The sequence below is a fragment of the Scyliorhinus torazame genome, chromosome 29 (assembly GCF_047496885.1).
Source record: "Scyliorhinus torazame isolate Kashiwa2021f chromosome 29, sScyTor2.1, whole genome shotgun sequence".
Taxonomy (NCBI): domain Eukaryota; kingdom Metazoa; phylum Chordata; class Chondrichthyes; order Carcharhiniformes; family Scyliorhinidae; genus Scyliorhinus; species Scyliorhinus torazame.
In genome coordinates, this window is record NC_092735.1 from 40,492,677 (window position 1) to 40,515,897 (window position 23,221).

General features: G+C 49.6%; 1 protein-coding gene across 7 annotated transcripts in view; it reads right to left on the reverse strand.

Moving 5' to 3' along the window:
- Positions 1–10,544: 10,544 nt before the first annotated feature.
- Positions 10,545–23,221, reverse strand: part of LOC140404101 (uncharacterized) — a 214,929-nt gene continuing 202,252 nt past the window's right edge. For all 7 annotated transcript variants that reach the window (XM_072492512.1, XM_072492510.1, XM_072492509.1 and 4 more), the window contains one exon: positions 10,545–13,747. In XM_072492512.1, the coding sequence (XP_072348613.1) occupies positions 13,652–13,747 (96 nt within the window). In that variant the 3' untranslated portion in view covers positions 10,545–13,651. The remainder of the gene's footprint in view (positions 13,748–23,221) is intronic.

Below are 23,221 nucleotides of genomic sequence, written 5' to 3' on the forward strand. Positions count from 1 at the left end.
CCATGACAATACACGGATATATACACATACACAGACACACGGATATACACAGATACACAGACACAGATACACACACACACATATACAGACACACAGATACACACACATACACAGTGACAGATATTGGATTGGATTGGATTGGATTTGTTTATTGTCACGTGTACCGAGGTACAGTGAAAAGTATTTTTCTGCGAGCAGCTCAACAGATCATTAAGTACATGAAAATAAAATACATAATAGGGCAACAGAACATATACAATGTAACTACATAAGCACCGGCATCGGATGAAGCATACAGGGTGTAGTGTTAATGAGCTCAGTCCATAAGAGGGTCATTTAGGAGTCTGGTGACAGCGGGGAAGAAGCTGTTTTTGAGTCTGTTTGTGCGTGTTCTCAGACTTCTGTATCTCCTGCCCGAAGAGTGAGTAAGCCGGGTGGGAGGGATCTTTGATTATGCTGCCCGCTTTCCCCAGGCAGCGGGAGGTGTAGATGGAGTCAATGGATGGGAGGCAGGGTCGTGTGATGGACTGGGCGGTGTTCACGACTCTCTGAAGTTTCTTGCGGCCCTGGGCCGAGCAGTTGCCATACCAGGCTGTGATGCAGCCCGATAGGATGCTTTCTATGGTGCATCTGTAAAAGTTGGTAAGAGTCAATGTGGACATGCCGAATTTCCTTAGTTTCCTGAGGAAGTATAGGCGCTGTTGTGCTTTCATGGTGGTAGGGTCGACATGGGTGGACCAGGACAGATTTTTGGAGATGTGCACCCCTAGGAATTTGAAACTGCTAACCATCTCCACCTCGGCCCCGTTGATGCTGACAGGGGTGTGTACAGTACTTTGCTTCCTGAAGTCAATTACCAGCTCTTTAGTTTTGCTGGCATTGAGGGAGAGATTGTTGTCGCTACACCACTCCACTAGGTTCTCTATCTCCCTCCTGTATTCGGACTCATCGTTATTCGAGATCCGGCCCACTATGGTCGTATCGTCAGCAAACTTGTAGATGGAGTTGGAACCATGTTTTGCCACGCAGTCGTGTGTGTACAGGGAGTAGAGTAGGGGGCTAAGTACGCAGCCTTGCGGGGCGCCGGTGTTGAGGACTATTGTGGAGGAGGTGTTGTTGTTCATTCTTACTGATTGTGGTCTGTTGGTCAGAAAATCGAGGATCCAGTTGCAGAGGGAGGAGCCAAGTCCTAGGTTTTGGAGCTTTGATATGAGCTTGGCTGGGATTATGGTGTTGAAGGCGGAGCTGTAGTCAATAAATAGGAGTCTAATGTAGGAGTCCTTGTTTTCGAGATGCTCTGGGGATGAGTATAGGGCCAGGGAAATGGTGTCTGATGTGGACCGGTTGCAGCAGTATGCGAATTGCAGTGGATCAAGGCGTTCTGGGAGTATGGAGGTGATACGCTTCATGATCAACCTCTCGAAGCACTTCATTACGACTGAAGTCAGGGCCACTGGTCGTTGGTCATTGAGGCACGTAGCCTGGTTCTTCTTTGGTACCGGTATGATGGTGGTCTTCTTGAAGCAGGTGGGGACCTCGGAGTGGAGTAGGGACAGGTTAAAGATGTCCGCGAATACCTCTGCCAGCTGGTCCGCGCAGGCTCTGAGTGCACGGCCAGGGATCCCGTCCGGGCTATACAGACACATTCACAGATGCACTCACAGATATACGCACATACACATAACACTCGCAAATACACACACATATCGCGTATGTACATGCACATACACAGACACTCAGATATACACACACACATTTACAGATGCGCTGGCAGATATACACACACATATACACAGGCACACACACATATACACAGACACATATACACAAACACACATAGATGTACACACACATACAAAGGCACACTCTTAGATATACACACAGATACACAGTCATAGATGTATACACATAAACAGATGCACTTGCAGAAAAACACACATACACACTGGCAGATATACACACACATACACAGACACACTAGCATATATACACAATCGTCAACACAGATACACACAAATATACACACACAATACACAGACACACTTGCAGATATGCACACAAACACAGTCACACTGGTAGATGTGTACACATACACAGACACTCTGAAATATACATTTACACATTTACAGATGCACTCGCAGATATACATGCAGATGCACAGACACACAGACACACTCACTGATACACACACGGACACACTCGCAGATACACAGACACGCTCACAGATATACGCACAGATTCACAGATGCGCTCACAGATAAACAGACACATTCGCAGATACACACGCGCATACACAGATGCTAATGTAGATTTTGTCACAGTACGACATACAAACATATAAATCTGCTCACACTGGTGCTTAAATCACATACATTGTACATGTATGTAATATTGTCCAGTCCAAGGTAAATCACTCTCTCTAAACATACTCATTAAATTCTTCACAATCTTAGTTACCCAGCACACCCATTGCTCCTCCATAAAGTAATCCAATCCCTGCACTTTGATATGGAGACTCAGAAACTGCCAATAGATTATTTCAATAGCAGCAAATATCCTGACTCTACCCTCCCCTCTCTTTCTGCGTAATCTCAGACACAACAGAGATAAGGACACATATTGCTCAGGTTCCATTGTAACTATAAATAGTGTAATATTTCTGTGGAAAATTATCAACGAGTTGATTTATTGCTTATTTAGATAGAAAAATGTTGTTAATTGGTGGTTTCCTTCTCTTAGTTTGAGACAGATATTGTTTCAATGACTCCTTGTCATTGTCAGGGTCTGGCTGATGGAAAACAATGTTGACAAATGTGAGGTTATCCATTTTGGTAGGAATAACAGTAAAAGGGATTATTATTTAAATGATAAATGATAAAATATTAAAACCTGGGTGTGCTAGTGCATGAGTCGCAAAAAGTTAGTTTACAGGTGCAGCAGGTGATTAAGAAGGCAAATGGAATTTTGTCCTTCATTGCTAGAGGGATGGAGTTTAAGACTAGGGAGGTTCTGCTGCAATTGTATACGGTGTTAGTGAGGCCACACCTGGAGTATTGTGTTCAGTTTTAGTCTCCTTACCTGAGAAAGGACGTACTGGCACTGGAGGGTGTGCAGAGGAGATTCACTAGGTTAATCCCAGAGCTGAAGGGGTTGGATTGCGAGGAGAGGTTGAGTAGACTGGAACTGTACTGGTTGGAATTTAGACAGATGAGGGGGGATCTTATAGAAACATATAAAATTATGAAGGGAATAGATAGGATAGATGCGGGCAGGTTGTTTCCACTGGCGGGTGAAAGCAGAACTAGGGGGCATAGCCTCAAAATAAGGGGAAGTAGATTTAGGACTGAGTTTAGGAGGAACCTCTTCACCCAAAGGGTTGTGAATCTATGGAATTCCTTGCCCAGTGAAGCAGTAGAGGCTCCTTCTTTAAACGTTTTTAAGATAAAGATCGATAGTTTTTTGTAGAATAAAGGGATTCGGGGATATGGTGTACGGGCCGGAGAGTGGAGCTGAGTCCACAAAAGATCAGCCATGATCTCATTGAATGGCGGAGCAGGCTCGAGGGGCCAGATGGCCGACTCCTGCTCCTAGTTCGTATGTTCTTATGATTTGCTACAATCTTTATTTACTTGTTCACAGTTTATTCCCCGTTGGGAACAAACTTAGGTTTGAGAAAATGTAAGTAGCAATTAATTTGTAATTAGAGCTGAGGTGCAGTGCGACGCATTTGGTGAAACAAATGCGTTTACTACAGACCTGACCCGCAGTAACCCGCCCCCCCCCCACACACACACACACACAGACCCTGTAAATATGGAGACCCTCCCCCGCAGGGAACCCCTAAATATGGAGACTCCCGCATCCACCTAAATGGAGACTCGCTACAGACCCCTAAATGTGGAGAGCCCCCGCCTCCACAGTCCCCCTCCAGAAAGGAGACCCTTATCAGGAAGCCCCCCAGAAGAGAGACCCCTCTCTGGAAGCTGGAGAGCAGTTCAGACAGAGGCAGTGATAGACACCACTGCTTTAACACTCACCTGGGCAATGCACCTGCTTTAACACTCACCTGGGCAATACACCTGCTTTAACACTCACCTGGGCAATACACCTGCTTTAACACTCACCTGAGCAATACATCTGCTTTAACACTCACCTGGGCAATACACCTGCTTTAACACTCACCTGGGCAATACACCTGCTTTAACACTTACCTGGGCAATACACCTGCATTAACATTCACCTGGGCAATACACCCGCATTAACACTTACCTGGGCAATACATCTGCGTTAACACTCACCGGGGCAATACACCTACATTAACACTCACCTGGGCAATATACCTGCATTAACACTCACCTGGGCAATACACCTGCTTTAACACTCACCTGGGCAATATACCTGCTTTAACACTCACCTGGGCAATACACCTGCTTTAACACTCACCTGGGCAATACACCTGCTTTAACAGTCACCTGGGCAATACACCTGCTTTAACACTCACCTGGGCAATACACCTGCTTTAACACTCACCTGGGCAATACACCTGCATTAACACTCACCTGGGCAATACACCTGTGTTAACACTCACCTGGGCAATACACCTGCTTTAACACTCACATGGGCAATACACCTGCTTTAACACTCACCTGGGCAATACACCTGCTTTAACACTCACCTGGGCAATGCACCTGCTTTAACACTCACCTGGGCAATACACCTGCTTTAACACTCACCTGGGCAATACACCTGCTTTAACACTCACCTGGGCAATACACCTGCTTTAACACTCACCTGGGCAATACACCTGCTTTAACACTTACCTGGGCAATACACCTGCATTAACATTCACCTGGGCAATACACCCGCATTAACACTTACCTGGGCAATACATCTGCGTTAACACTCACCGGGGCAATACACCTACATTAACACTCACCTGGGCAATATACCTGCATTAACACTCACCGGGGCAATACACCTGCTTTAACACTCACCTGGGCAATATACCTGCTTTAACACTCACCTGGGCAATACACCTGCTTTGACACTCACCTGGGCAATACACCTGCTTTAACAGTCACCTGGGCAATACACCTGCTTTAACACTCACCTGGGCAATACACCTGCTTTAACACTCACCTGGGCAATACACCTGCATTAACACTCACCTGGGCAATACACCTGTGTTAACACTCACCTGGGCAATACACCTGCTTTAACACTCACATGGGCAATACACCTGCTTTAACACTGACCTGGGCAATACACCTGCTTTAACACTCACCTGGGCAATGCACCTGCTTTAACACTCACCTGGGCAATACACCTGCTTTAACACTCACCTGGGCAATACACCTGCTTTAACACTCACCTGGGCAATACACCTGCTTTAACAGTCAGCTTTGAGCTTCAAACTATTCATTAATATCTTTTTGATATTGATTTTACTAGGTTGTGATTGGCGGCTTGCCCCCCCCCCCCGCCCCACGCCCAGCTGCCAGCATTGTTCCATCCATCTCCCTTCACGGTTGAGGAACTCTGAATTGCTCTAACATCAATGTTTATAAACTTCAAGGTTTGATTGACAGCTCCTGGGCCACTTCAAACAGAATTAAGTGCTTTCCAATCGCCTCCCTTCATGGCTAAATGATTTTGAAGTGGCCACCTGGAAATTGACCTCGAGCGTCATAGGGTGGAGTACGGAGAGGCTAAGGGTAAACTGTGGAAAGACAGCGCAGCATCCAGAGCATTCCACCCATCCATCTCGTCACCAGCTGCCAAACCTGTGGCAGAGTCTGTGGATCCTGGATCGGAGTATCCAGCCACTACAGAACCCACCTCCCCGCAGCGGAAACAAGTCATCCTCGACCCTGAGGGACTGTCCAAGAAGAAGGAGGTTCTGCGAAGAGGCGGAGGCTGCGGCCATTAAGGAGCTTCAGCTGGGCAAGGCACCAGGACCAGATGGCTTTGAGTGTGAGTTCTGTGGGGAGTTCAAAGGTGTGTTGTTGGAGCCATTGGTGGTTATGTATTTCCATTCTTTTGAGTAGTGCTATAACCGCCGATCCTTTGTCGGGCTAATAAATCCTGGAATTTGAAGGGTCGGGGGGGGGGGGGGGGGGGGGGCGGGGGTGGGTAGAGATCGAGAGGATGTGCATCGTGCAGACCAATTTCTCTGCTGAATGTGGATCCGGAAATATTATGTAAGGCTGGAGGATGTCCTTCATTGTTCGAGGGGACCAGACGGGGTTCATTCAGGGAAGATTCTCTGCTGGAGACTGCTGAATGTGATTCTGATCCATCAGAAACGGGCAGACCCTGATTACCTTTGATGCAGGATTGAATGGAATTATCTGGTATACACGTTGTGAAGATTTGTGTTGGGTAAGAATTCGATTCGGTGGACTGAAGTGCTGTATCACAGGCCTGTGACAGTTGTGCTCACAAATGGTTGAAGGTTGATGAATTTTAAGCAACAAGGGGGCCAAGCTGGACTGTCCTCTATCTCCCTGGCTGTTTGCACTGGCTATTGAGCCATTAGTGGAGATCATTAGAACAGATCCTTTAATATTGGGATTGAAGTGTGGGGAAAGGCAGCACAGGTAGGGATTTACACTCTCTCCCATCCCAGACAATCCAGACTTTCCACCGGTATAATCAACCATGGACTCGATACGCGGAGAGATAGTGGCGTTTCTCAGCTGGGGATGTTCAGAGAACCCTCCTCGACATCCTTTCAGCAACTATGTCAGCCCAAGACACTCCTTTTTTACGTTTTTACAGTTTAGAGACTTTATCCTTGAAAGGACAACATTGCCTCTTGACTTATCAATTTAATATTAATGAATAATCACCACCTTTTGAGCCTCCGCCAACAACGCCACTTCTGCCTCCAAAGGGGGAGTCCAGTCACTGTGACGTCTGACTGTCTCCTCTGCCTCTCGAATCGTCGAGCCCTGTGATTCCAACCACTGCTCCACTCTACCAAACTCCCGCGAATGGGAGCCAGAGCCACCTCGATCGCTTTCGAGGTTCTCCAACATTGACAGTCTGCTTCAGGATTCCCCCCTCCGTTGTCTAGGGCTGGCACGGTGGAGCAGTGGTTAGCACTGCTGCCTCATGACGCCGAGGTCCCAGGTTCAATCCCGGCCCCGGGTCACTGTCTGTGTGGAGTTTGCACATTCTCCCCGTGTCTGCGTGGGTTTCGCCCCCACAACCCAAAGATGTGCAGGGTAGGTGGATTGGCCGCGCTAAATTGCCCCTTAATTGGAAAAAAAATAATTGGGTACTCTAAATTTATATTTAAAACTTCTCCGTTGCCCAATGGGAGGGAATCAATGACATGGAGGGCTCCGGCATTGGGAGGGAATCGATGACATGGAGGGCTCCGGCATTTTCCGCTCCACGAGGGCCTTGTGACTCTGATGAGGGGCCTTTATTTCACTTCTGTCTCATGTTGTATCCTGTGGACATCCCACACCAGAGGAGTAACAACGAACTTCAATTATTCCACCTTTCTTCCCAAAACTGCGCTCGTTAACTGGGCAAAAAGGGCCTAAAACCAAGTCCCCAAGTGGGAGCCACCTTGTGTGCGACAGCTCACCTCATAGTCGTCACCGGAAGTCCCGGAGCTGGAGAGGATTTCTGATGGAGCGTTCAGAGTCTAATCCTGTATTTACGACTCTGGGTCTTCCGGGGTAGAATCACTGATTCTAATTTTTTAAAAATAAAATTAGAGTACCCAATAATTATTTTCCAATTAAGGGGCAATTTAGCGTGGCCAATCCACCTAGCCTGCACATCTTTGGGTTGTGGGGGTGAGACCCACGCAGACACGGGGAGAATGTGCAAACTCCACATGGACAGTGACCCAGAGCCGGGATCGAAGCTGGGACCTCAGCGCCGTGAGGCAGCAGTGCTAACCACTGCGCCACTGTACCGCCCTATCACTGATTGTGATGAAAAAAATGTGGTACAATATCCTGACCTTTGCTGCTGGTAAAAATATCTTATAGTCCTGCTTCAGTGACAAATATCCTTCAATCCAAATCGACATAGGCTAATTATGGAATGCATCCCGATGGAATTCCTGACATCTGTGATCCATTCTAAGTCAGATGCATTCTGTAAAGTTTGGGACCCCTGTCTTAAATTCTTCGGGTCCACTTTGGCCCAATTACTCCTGTTGGGCTTTCCATGAGATATTTAATTTTGTTAGTCTTAATATCGCAATACATAAAGGTGTGCGACCTGAAATGTCATCCTCTTGTTCTGATATGATCTTATCCATTTTCCCCATTGTGTTAGCAGCTGGTTTTTACATTGATCCGGCATTTAACCTGGAGGCACTGGTCCCTTATCTCGTGAATTTATCCTGTATTGCCTGTTTCTCTGCTTGCTCTATTCTGTGCATGTTTTGCACTGATTTTTTTGTTGTTAATTTGTTGCGTTTATCGTAAAAAGGGAGAAAACATAATTTTATAAAATTTATTTTACAAAGTCTAATGATGACCATGAAACCATTGCCGATTGTTTTAAAACCCATCTGGATCACTGATGTCCTTTAGGGGAGGAAATCTGCCGTCCTTACCCGGTCTGGCCTACACGTGACTCTAGACCCACCGCAATGTGGTTGACTTTTAACTGCCCCCTCAAGGGCAAATAGGACTGGGTAATAAATGCTGGCACAGCCGGCGACGCCCACGTCCCGGAAACAAATAAATAAAATCCAGTGGGTACGGTTGTAGTAAATTCTACAGGAAACTCATTGAACAATTGTTGCTTCAGCCTAGGGGAAAGAAGCTACTAATTATTCATGTTTCTTAATCTAAATAAGATAACAGATCAATTCATTGGTAGATTTTCGCAGAAATGTCTTTTATGGTTACAGATAAAGCAAAGTAACCAACTTCCTCACCGCAGAATCCCAGAGGTGACGCAGAAATAGAAGTCGGGACATTCACTGAAATTGAAATGAATGGTTCTATTGGGTCCCCAATGGACAGTGTGGGTGGCACTTCTCATTTTCAAGAGTGGGTTGTGCAGATATAGGTTTCAGCAATAACATTTTAATCACCATGATCCTCACACTAATCAATTTCACCTCCCGGTTCCTCCAATGACTCATTTTCAGGTTCACTGGTATTTTGTCATCTTTCCCCTTTACCTCAACCCTTCAGAATATATTTATGCAAGAACAGTTTACATTTATCGGTCAGATTTAACGCAGCGAAACATCGGAAACAGGTATTTTTAAGGAGCCTCTTAATAGAGGAAAGGTAGAGACACAGAAAGCTTTTGGGATGGAATTCCAGAGTTTAGGACTAGGATGGCTGAAAGCGCAGCCACCAATCTGGGATATGGAAGGAGCCAGGATTGGAGGAGCGCGGAGATCAGCACGAGTGTCTTAAAGGAGGGAAGTGAGGTAGAGGGATGGGAGGTTCAGGGAGCAATTTGCAAAGCTTAGGAACCCGGTAGCTGAAACCAACGATTGGAAAGGTCCAACAATCCGAATTAGGGGATGACAGATATCTCAGGGGTTGTGGAGCTGGAGGGAGTTGCAGGGATAGGGAGGTAGGAATTTGCAAATGGGTGAAATTTTTAAATGGAGATGTAGCTTAACAGGGAAGCAATGAAGATTAATGTTCACAGGGCCAATGGATTAATTGGACTTGATGTGAGTGAGGAAACAGGTAGCAGAGATTTGGATTTACTACAAATGGTGGAACATGGGAGGAAGGCAAGGAGTATGTTAGAATAGTCAAGTCTAGGATGTCTACACTGAAACAGGTTACAGCAGAATGAAGCAAATGGAATTTTATACAGAGGAGTGTGGGCACATTTCTGCAAGAGGGAAATAGAGAGGCCATAGACTAACCGTACAATTCTGAAGAGTATGCAGGGACAAAGAGAACTTGGGGTCAATGTGCACAGATCATTGAAAGTGGGAGGACATATTGAGAAGTAATTGGCAAAGCCTAAAGAATCTTGGGATTCATAAATAGATGTATTGAGTACAAAAAGAAGAAAGTTCTGTTGGACCTTTTTGAAGGTCTTGCTAGGCCACATGTAGAGTATTGTGGTCACCACATGGGTGGTAAATACCTAAGGAATCATTAACATGGGGCCCAAGAAGGGAAACTGAGTGACCAACAGTTTGGTTGGAGCAGGAACGAGGGAGCGGGAGATGGTCTGATGCAGGAGACGAGGCCTGAGAGAGAGAATTGAAGAAGATGGAATAGAATCTGGAAGAAGACCTGAGTTTAGGGACTGTGGAGATGTTTGTCCCAAAGGGCTTGGGGAAGGGAGGGATGCAGCAGAATCAGATAAATAGATGGTCTCGATCTATGTGGCCAAAACGTCCATGAGCTGCTGGTCTGTTGTTACAGGTGAGGGTGGAGGAGGCACAGGGGGTACTTTAAGAAGATGGTTTGTGGCGGTGAAGAAGTGAGGAAGCGCAAGAAGGAACCAGACTAAATGTTTGCGTAGCCTATCCCAGGAAGACAGCCATCCTGACAAAGCACTGCAACACAAACATGGACAACGTGTAAATCAGCATCATGATTTATTTTGATTCAAAGATTATGAATGATTTTGAGAGACAGCTCTCCTCAATCTCTGTCCAAGGCACTTCTTTCCACACAATGAGTCTGGAATATGCAAAAGTCTCTGAAGCTACAGTCAATAGGTGCTTCTTGATCAGCTGATAGGAAGTAAACACGGGAACGGCGCCGCCCAGACTCCACTCCTCGTCTGACATAACATCCGAACCTGCAACTAGATTATCATTTCTTCATTGTTGCTGGGTAAAAAACCTGAACTTCCCTTCCCAATAGCCTAGTCCCATAGGCGTGGGCAGCACGGTAGCACCGTGGTTAGCACTGTTGCTTCATAGCTGCAGGGTCCCAGGTTCGATTCCCCGCTGGGTCACTGTCTGTGCGGAGTCTGCACGTTCTCCCCGTGTGTGCGTGGGTTTCCTCCGGGTGCTCCGGTTTCCTCCCCCAGTCCAAAGATGTGCAGGTTAGGTGGATTGGCCATGATAAATTGCCCAAAAAGGTTAGGAGGGATTACTGGGTTACAGGGATAGGGTGGAGGTGTGGGCTTGTCTAGGGTGCTCTTTCCAAGGGCCGGTGCAGACTTGATGGGCTGAATGGCCTCCTTCTGCACTGTAAATTGTATGATTTTATGATTCTATGAATCCCTACAGTACAGAAGGCTGCTCTTTGGCCCATCAATTCTGCACCGACCCTCCAAAAGAGCACTCTGTCAAGGCCCACTCCCCTGCCCTATCCCCGTTGCCCCATGCATTGATCATGGCCAATCCACCTAACCGGCACATCTTTGGACTGTGGGAGGAAACCGGAGCACCCGGAGGAAACCCACGCAGACACGGGGAGGATGCGCAGACTCTGCACAGGCCCAAGGCCGGAATTAAACCCTGGTCCCTGGCAGTTGGAGACAGCAGAAGCAAAACCTCCCTCCCCCATTGTCCAACTTCCTCGAGGAACAAAATGTCACAAAATTTAGGCACATGAGGTGTTCTCACTAAAACATCAGGTATTGTCAGTGCCTCAAGCTTTCGGTACCAAAGACCCACACCACAGTTTTACAGTCTGCAAAGTCCAGAGCTATCATACCTGTTGGCATTGTCACCACACAGCTCTTACATTTATACATTAGGATTATTAGACTAATAATAGAGACAAAGGATTCACAATCGCACTATGGCAGTTTGAGAATTTGAAATCAGGTTCAGTAAAAAACTGGAACTAAAAAAGCTGGTCTCACTGAAAGACCAGGAAAGGTGTCAATTTGTCAGAAATAAAACTGGTTCCCAAACATCCTCTTGGGGAGGAAACCCTCGCTGGCCTGTGTGCAAAACTGGGCCAACACCAAGTGATTAATTCAATGATCCTCAAAGACCCAGCCAGCCACTCAGTTCAGTGACAACTAAGAGTGGCCAATCCAGCCTCATCACCGCTGTCCACATCCCGAGAACAAATAAATGACAAACTTGTTTTTCGAGCGGTTGAGGTGGCTCTTTACGCTGGGGGCTGGGTCAGGGGAGGTGCTGATGAGGGGGAATCACAGGTCTGAGCCGTGGATGCTGGATGGCAGGATTCGGAGATGGGAGGAGAGGGGGATCAGGGTATTAAAAGACCTGTTTCTGGGGGGACGATTTGTGAGGTTGGAAGAGTTGGGGGAGAAGTACGGACTGGGGCGAGGGGAATGGTTTATTATCTGCAGCTCCGGGACTTTGCAAGGAAGGAGGCTCAGAGCTTCCCGAGAGCGCCGGCCCCCTCGTTGTTGGAGGAGGTATTGATGGCAGAGGGATTGGAGAAAGGGGTGGTGTCGGCGATTTATGGGAAGATTCTGGAGGAGGACAGGGTGTCCGTGGAAGGGATTAAGGCCACTGGGAAGAGGAGCTTGGGGAGGTAATGAAAGAAGGTTTGTGGTGTGAGATGCTCAGAGGGTAAACGCCTCAGCCTCGTGTGTGAGGTTGGGGATGATACAGCTGAAGGTCATATATCGGGTGCAGTTCACGGGGCGAGGATGGGCCGACTCTTCGAGGGATGGAGGAGCACGTGAACGGTTCGGGAAGGGCCCCGCAAACCATGTACATATGTTTGATCCTGTCCAAAGTTGGACAGGTATTGGAGGGAGGTCTTTAGTATCATCTCAGGGGTAGCTAACGTGGACTTGGGAGCCGGGTCCCCGAGAGGTCATTTTGGGGGTGTCGGACTGGCCAGGGCTGCAGGTGGGTGCGGGAGCAGAGGTTTTAGCCTTCACCTCGCTGACTGCCCAGAGGCGGGTCCTTTGGGGTGGGGGTCGGTTTCTCCGTCCTGCTTGGTGGGGAAGGGGGAGGGGGGGATCTACTGGAATTTCTGACTCTGGAGAAGGTGCAGTTTGAGCTGAGGGGGGTGAAGGAAGGATTCTACAATTCATGGGGACTTTATTATTTCAGGAACTGGTTGCCACCGAACATTGGGGAGGGCGGGGGGGGGGGGGGGGGTGTTTACTATTACACTGTTTTATTAACGTTTATGTGGAATACACAGCTGGATGTATTGGATTGTATATTGTGTGTGTGTGGGGGGGGGGGGTTATCGTGTCTGTTTTTGTTTTTCTTTTGCTGTTTATTTGATGAAAATGTGGAGAATAAAGAGACTTTTAACAATTGTTTTCAGAGCTGTTTCCAGAAATTATTAAATGCTCACCAGATTGCAAAATGAGGTACATTTTTAAACAATAAACAAAATTTCCAACTACTTCCTGGTTTCCAGAGGGTGGGCGTTTATCACTCAACTTTCAACCAATTTTCATCAGCAACCAGGCAACCCAAACTCAAACAGATTATCCTCCTCCACCCACCTCATTCCCCCCTCCATTCTAACTGTCTTTCCCTCCATCTCACAGCTCCCTCTCAAACCCCACCTCATCCAATTCTCTCCTCCATCCACGGGGTAGTATCGGACTGTGAGCAGATAGAACAAGAAGGTTAAATGTCTTGGCCACAATATTCTGACCGAAGGAAGCGGATGCTCGTTGTTAGATTAATTATCAAAGGTCAGAGGTCTGAGTTCATTATGCGTTGCTTAAAAGTGTTTTCTGAAGCTCAGCTGGGCGTCAGTCAGAAATTGCCCTCGTATGTTCATTACTCCTGCTTATTCTTTGGAGCCTTCAGCAGCGTCAACAAACCAACTATCAGACCACTCGCCAGGAGAACACCAAAAGCACACAGCACCGGGCCCTGTAAACAGAAAAACACTAAATTACACACAGAGATTCCCACTCCCAGGACAGGTACAGCACGGGGTTAGATACAGAGTAAAGCTCCCTCTACACTGTCCCCATCAAACACTCCCAGGACAGGTACAGCACGGGGTTGGATACAGAGTAAAGCTCCCTCTACACTGTCCCCATCAAACACTCCCAGGACAGGTACAGCACGGGGTTAGATACAGAGTAAAGCTCCCTCTACACTGTCCCCATCAAACACTCCCAGGACAGGGACAGCACGGGGTTAGATACAGAGTAAAGCTCCCTCTACACTGTCCCCATCAAACACTCCCAGGACAGGTGCAGCACAGGGTTAGATACAGAGTAAAGCTCTCTCAACACTGTCCCCATCAAACACTCCCAGGACAGATACAGCACGGGGTTAGATACAGAGTAAAGCTCCCTCTACACAGTGTCCATCAAACACTCCCAGGACAGGTGCAGCACAGGGTTAGATACAGAGTAAAGCTCCCTCTACACTGTCCCCATCAAACACTCCCAGGACAGATACAGCACGGGGTTAGATACAGAGTAAAGCTCCCTCTACACTGTCCCCATCAAACACTCCCAGGATAGGTACAGCACGGGGTGAGATACAGAGTAAAGCTCCCTCTACACTGTCCCCATCAAACACTCCCAGGACAGGTACAGCACAGGGTTAGATACAGAGTAAAGCTCCCTCTACACTGTCCCCATCAAACACTCCCAGGACAGGTACAGCACGGGGTTAGATACAGAGTAAAGCTACCTCTACACTGTCCCCATCAATCACTCCCAGGACAGGTACAGCACGGGGTTAGATACAGAGAAAAGTTCCCTCTACACTGTCCCCATCAAACACTCCCAGGACAGCTACAGCACAGGGTTAGATACAGAGTAAAGCTCCCTCTACACTGTCCCCATCAATCACTCCCAGGACATGTACAGCACGGGGTTAGATACAGAGTAAAGCTCCCTCTACGCTGTCCCCATCAAACACTCCCAGGACAGGTACAGCACGGGGTTAGATACAGAGTAAAGCTCCCTCTACACTGTCACCATTAAACACTCCCAGGAGTGGTATGCACGGGGTTAGATACAGAGTAAAGCTCCCTCTACACTGTCCACATCAAACACTCCCAGGACAGGTATAGCAATGGGTTAGATACAGAGTAAAGCTCCCCCTATGCTGTCTCCGTCAAACACACCCAGGACAGGTACAGCACGGGGTTAGATACAAAGTAAAGCTCCCTCTCCACTGTGTCCATCAAACACTCCCAGGACAGGTACAGCACGGGGTTAGATACAGAGTAAAGCTCCCTCTCCACTGTGTCCATCAATCACTCCCAGGACAGGTACAGCACGGGGTTAGATACAGAGTAAAGTTCCCTCTACACTGTCCCCATCAAACACTCCCAGGACAGGTACAGCACAGGGTTAGATACAGAGTAAAGCTCCCTCTACACTGTCCCCATCAATCACTCCCAGGACATGTACAGCACGGGGTTAGATACAGAGTAAAGCTCCCTCTACACTGTCCCCATCAAACACTCCCAGGACAGGTACAGCAATGGGTTAGATACAGAGTAAAGCTCCCTCTACACTGTCCCCATCAAACACTCCCAGGACAGGTACAGCACGGGGTTAGATACAGAGTAAAGCTCCCTCTACACTGTCCCCATCAAACACTCCCAGGACAGGTACAGCAATGGGTTAGATACAGAGTAAAGCTCCCTCGACGCTGTCTCCCCATCAACCACTTCCAGGACAGGTACAGCACGAGGTTAGATACAGAGTAAAGCTCCCTCTACACTCTCACCATCAAACACTCCCAGGACAGGTACAGCACGGGGTTAGATACGGAGTAAAGCTCCCTCTACACTGTCCCCATCAAACACTCCCAGGACAGGTACGGCAATGGGTTAGATACAGAGTAAAGCTCCCTCTACGCTGTCTCCGTCAAACACACCCAGGACAGGTACAGCACGGGGTTAGATACAGAGTAAAGCTCTCTCTCCACTGTCCCCATCAAACACTCCCAGGACAGGTACAGCACGGGGTTAGATACAGAGTAAAGCTCCCTCTACACTGTCACGATTAAACACTCCCAGGAGTGGTATGCACGGGGTTAGATACAGAGTAAAGCTCCCTCTACACTGTCCCCATCAAACACTCCCAGGACAGGTATAGCAATGGGTTAGATACAGAGTAAAGCTCCCCCTACGCTGTGTCCGTCAAACACACCCAGGACAGGTACAGCACGGGGTTAGATACAAAGTAAAGCTCCCTCTCCACTGTGTCCATCAAACACTCCCAGGACAGGTACAGCACGGGGTTAGATACAGAGTAAAGCTCCCTCTCCACTGTGTCCATCAAACACTCCCAGGACAGGTACAGCACGGGGTTAGATACAGAGTAAAGCTCCCTCTACACTGCCCCCATCAAACACTCCCAGGACAGGGTTAGATACAGAGTAAAGCTCCCTCTACACTGTCCCCATCAAACACTCCCAGGACAGGTACAGCATGGGGCTAGATACAGAGTAAAGCTCCCTCCACACCGTCCCCATCAAACACTCCCAGGACAGGAACAGCAAGGGGTTAGATACAGAGTAAAGCTCCCTCTACACTGTCCCCATCAAACACTCCCAGGACAGGTACAGCACGGGGTTAGATACAGAGTAAAGCTCCCTCTACACTGTCCCCATCAAACATTCCCAGGACAGGTACAGCACGGGGTTAGATACAGAGTAAAGCTCCCTCTACACTGTCCCCATCAAACACTCCCAGGACAGGTACAACACGGGGTTAGATACAGAGTAAAGCTCCCTCTACACTGTCCCCATCAAACACTCCCAGGACAGGTACAGCACGGGGTTAGATACTGAGTAAAGCTCCCTCTACACTGTCCCCATCAAAGACTCCCAGGACAGGTACAGCAATGGGTTAGATACAGAGTAAAGCTCCCTCTCCGCTGTCTCCGTCAAACACACCCAGGACAGGTACAGCACGGGGTTAGATACAGAGTAAAGCTCTCTCTCCACTGTCCCCATCAAACACTCCCAGGACAGGTACAGCACGGGGTTAGATACAGAGTAAAGCTCCCTCTACACTGTCACCATTAAACACTCCCAGGAGTGGTATGCACGGGGTTAGATACAGAGTAAAGCTCCCTCTACACTGTCCCCATCAAACACTCCCAGGACAGGTATAGCAATGGGTTAGATACAGAGTAAAGCTCCCCCTACGCTGTCTCCGTCAAACACACCCAGGACAGGTACAGCACAGGGTTAGATACAAAGTAAAGCTCCCTCTCCACTGTGTCCATCAAACACTCCCAGGACAGGTACAGCACGGGGTTAGATACAGAGTAAAGCTCCCTCTACACTGTCCCCATCAAACACTCCCAGGACAGGTACAGCACGGGGTTAGATACAGAGTAAAGCTCCCTCTACACTGCCCCCATCAAACACTCCCAGGACAGGGTTAGATACAGAGTAAAGCTCCCTCTACACTGACCCCATCAAACACTCCCAGGACAGGTACAGCACGGGGTTAGATACAGAGTAAAGCTCCCTCTACACTGTCCCCATCAAACACTCCCAGGACAGGTACAGCACGGGGTTAGATACAGAGTAAAGCTCCCTCTACACTGTCCCCATCAAACACTCCCAGGACAGGTACAGCACGGGGTTAGATACAGAGTAAAGCTCCCTCCACACTGTCTCCATCAAACACTCCCAGGACAGGTACAGCACGGGGTTAGATACAGAGTAAAGCTCCCTCTACACTGTCCCCATCAAACACTCCCAGGACAGGTACAACACGGGATTAGATACAGAGTAAAGCTCCCTCTACACTGTCCCCATCAAACACTCCCAGGACAGGTACAGCACGGGGTTAGATACAGGGTAAAGCTCCCTCTACACTGTCCCCATCAAACACTCCCAGGACAGGTACAGCACGGGGTTAGATACAGAGTAAAGCTCCCTCTACGCTGTCTCCGTCAAACACACCCAGGACAGGTACAGCACGGGGTTAGATACAGAGTAAAGCTCTCTCTCCACTGTCCCCATCAAACACTCCCAGGACAGGTACAGCACGGGGTTAGATACAGAGTAAAGCTCCCTCTACACTGTCACCATTAAACACTCCCAGGAGTGGTATGCACGGGGTTAGATACAGAGTAAAGCTCCCTCTACACTGTCCCCATCAAACACTCCCAGGACAGGTATAGCAATGGGTTAGATACAGAGTAAAGCTCCCCCTACGCTGTCTCCGTCAAACACACCCAGGACAGGTACAGCACGGGGTTAGATACAAAGTAAAGCTCCCTCTCCACTGTGTCCATCAAACACTCCCAGGACAGGTACAGCACGGGGTTAGATACAGAGTAAAGCTCCCTCTACACTGTCCCCATCAAACACTCCCAGGACAGGTACAGCACGGGGTTAGATACAGAGTAAAGCTCCCTCTACACTGCCCCCATCAAACACTCCCAGGACAGGGTTAGATACAGAGTAAAGCTCCCTCTACACTGACCCCATCAAACACTCCCAGGACAGGTACAGCACGGGGTTAGATACAGAGTAAAGCTCCCTCTACACTGTCCCCATCAAACACTCCCAGGGCAGGTACAGCACGGGGTTAGATACAGAGTAAAGCTCCCTCTACACTGTCCCCATCAAACACTCCCAGGACAGGTACAGCACGGGGTTAGATACAGAGTAAAGCTCCCTCCACACTGTCTCCATCAAACACTCCCAGGACAGGTACAGCACGGGGTTAGATACAGAGTAAAGCTCCCTCTACACTGTCCCCATCAAACACTCCCAGGACAGGTACAACACGGGGTTAGATACAGAGTAAAGCTCCCTCTACACTGTCCCCATCAAACACTCCCAGGACAGGTACAGCACGGGGTTAGATACAGGGTAAAGCTCCCTCTACACTGTCCCCATCAAACACTCCCAGGACAGGTACAGCACGGGGTTAGATACAGAGTAAAGCTTCCTCTACACTGTCCCCATCAAACACTCCCAGGACAGGTACAGCACGGGGTTGGATACAGAGTAAAGCTCCCTCCACACTGTCTCCATCAAACACTCCCAGGACAGGTACAGCACGGGGTTAGATACAGGGTAAAGCTCCCTCTACACTGTCCCCATCAAACACTCCCAGGACAGGTACAGCACGGGGTTAGATACAGAGTAAAGCTCCCTCTACACTGTCCCCATCAAACACTCCCAGGACAGGTACAGCACGGGGTTAGATACAGAGTAAAGTTCCCTCTACACTGTCCCCATCAAACACTCCCAGGACAGGTACAGCACGGGGTTAGATACAGGGTAAAGCTCCCTCTACACTGTCCCCATCAAACACTCCCAGGACAGGTACAGCACGGGGTTAGATACAGAGTAAAGCTCCCTCTACACTGTCCCCATCAAACACTCCCAGGACAGGGACACCACGGGGTTAGATACAGAGTAAAGCTCCCTCTACACTGTCCCCATCAAACACTCCCAGGACAGGTACAGCACGGGGTTAGATACAGAGTAAAGCTCCCTCTACACTGTCCCCATCAAACACTCCCAGGACAGGTACAGCACGGGGTGAGATACAGAGTAAAGTTCCCTCTACACTGTCCCCATCAAACACTCCCAGGACAGGTACAACACGGGGTTAGATACAGAGTAAAGCTCCCTCTACACTGTCCCCATCAAACACTCCCAGGACAGGTACAGCAATGGGTTAGATACAGAGTAAAGCTCCCTCTACACTGTCCCCATCAAACACTCCCAGGACAGGTACAACACGGGGTTAGATACAGAGTAAAGTTCCCTCTACACTGTCCCCATCAAACACTCCCAGGACAGGTACAGCACGGGGTTAGATACAGAGTAAAGCTCCCTCGACACTGTCTCCATCAAACACTCCCAGGACAGGTACAGCACGGGGTTAGATAGAGAGTAAAGTTCCCTCTACACTGTCCCCATCAAACACTCCCAGGACAGGGACAGCACAGGGTTAGATACAGAGTAAAGCTCCCTCTACACTGTCCCCATCAAACACTCCCAGGACAGGGACAGCACAGGGTTAGATACAGAGTAAAGCTCCCTCTACACTGTCCCCATCAATCACTCCCAGGACAGGTACAGCACGGGGTTAGATACAGAGTAAAGTTCCCTCTACACTGTCCCCATCAAACACTCCCAGGACAGGGACAGCACAGGGTTAGATACAGAGTAAAGCTCCCTCTACACTGTCCCCCATCAAACACTCCCAGGACAGGTACAGCACGGGGTTAGATACAGAGTAAAGTTCCCTCGACACTGTCCTCATCAAACACTCCCAGGACAGGTACAGCACGGGGTTAGATACAGAGTAAAGTTCCCTCTACACTGTCCCCATCAAACACTCCCAGGACAGGTACAGCACGGGGTTAGATACAGAGTAAAGCTCCCTCTACACTGTCCCCATCAAACACTCGCAGGACAGGTATGCACAGGGTTAGATACAGAGTAAAGCTCCCTCTACACTGTCCCCATCAAACACGCCCAGGACAGGTACAGCACGGGGTTAGATACAGAGTAAAGTTCCCTCGACACTGTCCTCATCAAACACTCCCAGGACAGGTACAGCACGGGGTTAGATACAGAGTAAAGCTCCCTCTACACTGTCCCCATCAAACACTCCCAGGACAGGTACAACACGGGGTTAGATACAGAGTAAAGCTCCCTCTACACTGTCCCCATCAAACACTCCCAGGACAGGTACAGCACGGGGTTAGATACAGAGTAAAGTTCCCTCTACACTGTCCCCATCAAACACTCCCAGGACAGGTACAGCACGGGGTTAGATACAGAGTAAAGCTCCCTCTACACTGTCCACATCAAACACTCCCAGGACAGGTATGCACGGGGTTAGATACAGAGTAAAGCTCCCTCTACACTGTCCCCATCAAACACTCCCAGGACAGGTACAGCACGGGGTTAGATACAGAGTAAAGCTCCCTCTACACTGTCCCCATCAAACACTCCCAGGACAGGTACAGCACGGGGTTAGATACAGAGTAAAGTTCCCTCTACACTGTCCCCATCAAACACTCCCAGGACAGGTACAGCACGGGGTTAGATACAGAGTAAAGTTCCCTCTACACTGTCCCCATCAAACACTCCCAGGACAGGTACAGCACGGGGTTAGATACAGAGTAAAACTCCCTCTACACTGTCCCCATCAAACACTCCCAGGACAGGCACAGCACAGGGTTAGATACAGAGTAAAGCTCCCTCTACACTGTCCCCATCAAACACTCCCAGGACAGGTACAGCATGGAGTTTGATACAGAGTAAAGCTCCCTCTACACTGTCCCCATCAAACACTCCCAGGACAGGTACAGCACGGGGTTAGATACAGAGTAAAGCTCCCTCTACACTGTGCCCATCAAACACTCCCAGGACAGGTACAGCACGGGGTTAGATACAGAGTAAAGTTCCCTCTACACTGTCCCCATCAAACACTCCCAGGACAGGTACAGCACGGGGTTAGATACAGAGTAAAACTCCCTCTACACTGTCCCCATCAAACACTCCCAGGACAGGTACAGCACGGGGTTAGATACAGAGTAAAGTTCCCTCTGTCTCCATCAATGTTTTACAGCCAACCTGAAATTCGAATCCTTCTCAATCCAGTGTGATATTTCTGAAACGTCTAATGTAAACTGTCTGTTTCATGTTAACTGTGTCACTATCAGTCTGTGTTCATTCCGTTCACGTTTCTATTGCGAAGTTGTACAGAAAATTGTGCGTGTGCCTTTGCACAATGCAACACTCTGGCTAACTGCCGATGTCGGAACCGCTTTGCACAAGTATTAGTGAAGCTGAGATCTCACTGTGTAAATAGTGCATAAGGCTGCATGTTTAGATCCTCGTCTCTACAGAATTCAAATTGCAAGTAAGCATTCTATAATCCTGCTAGACCCCCTGGGATGGAAGGAGAGAAACAGAGTCAAAGATCCAGGGCGGGATTGTCCGATTGTGAGTCGGAGTGTCCGCGCCGTCGTGAACACCTGAAGCGCATCTTCAAGAGGCCGAAGCGCGTCTCCACAACACCCCCGGTTGCTGCATGGGCCTCATTGTAACGGGTCTCCGCGTTGGTCTGTGGCCTCCGTATAGGCGTCATCAGCCACGACCGCAACGGGTAATCCCTGTCGCCCAGCAACCAGCCCCTCAGCCGCGGGGGGGTTCCCTCGAACATGGCGGGGATGTACGATTGCGCCAGTATAAAGGCATCATGCAGACTGCCGGAGTACTGGGCCCACACGTGCAGGATCTTCATGCGGTTGTTCCAGACCACCTGAATGTTCATGGAGGTAGGTCCCCTTTCTGTTCATGAACACGTCCCTGTTCTCTGATAGTGTGGTCATGGCGACGTGCACCCCATCAATCACCGCCGGGACCATCGGTATCCTGGCCACGGAGGCGAATCCCGCTGCCCGGGCATCCTGGTGTGCGGGGTCCTCTGGAAACTGGATGTACCGGTCGGCGATGCCATACAGGGCGTCGGTGACGGCTCGGATGCACCGGTGCACCGACGCCGGGGAGATACCGGACAGGTCCCCGCTCGACGCTGGAACGACCACGTCGCGTAGAAGTTGAGGGCAACCGTCACCTTGACGGCCACACCATTCCAGGTGGTGCCAGGTGTGCCATGAGGTGGCACATGTGTGCGACGGTCTCCCTACTCATCCGGAGTCTCCTCCTGCATGCCCTGTCCGGCAGGTCCTCGAACGACATGCGGTGACAGTGCATACAAGACCTCATGGGGCACCTCCGGCTCTTTGGCACCGCCACCTGCTCCTCCTCCTCCCCCTGCGCCCCATCAAGATCGGTATCCTTGTCCTGTGCCTCGTGGTGGTCATCGTCCCACTCCTCCTGCACCTGCGGGGCGGGCGGGGCTGCAGCCTGAGCGGGTGGCACGGGGCCCTCTGCAGCCAGTCCCGCTGCTGCAGCCGCCGCTGCTGCAGCTGCTCCGAGCCGCCTGCGTCGACGCTGCCAAAGGGCCACCTGCAGGGCAGGTGCTGCCACGGCGGCAAACATCGCTGGCTGGTGCCCAAACATTACGATCTGCAGGAGGGGGGGGGGGGGGGGGTGGCGGGGAGATACAACATGTTTAACGATGGCGCATTGACACCTCGAAAGCCAGGTGCCATGGGAAACACATGTGCCCCGGTTGGCTGGTGTCGCTACAGACACGCAGGAACCCTGACCCCTGCCCACAGTCTCCGTCCCCCGGCCAGGTTACCCCCTCCCGCCTCATTGCGCCACCGTGGGCTGGCCTTGCCCTCACGGGGGCTGGCATGTGTGTCGCCCTGACCCTTCCCAGAGAGTGTCTCCGTCAGCTGGGTGTTGCAGCACCTGCGGTGGGGGGGGGGGGGGGGGGGGGGGGGCACCCAAGGTCAAGACGTC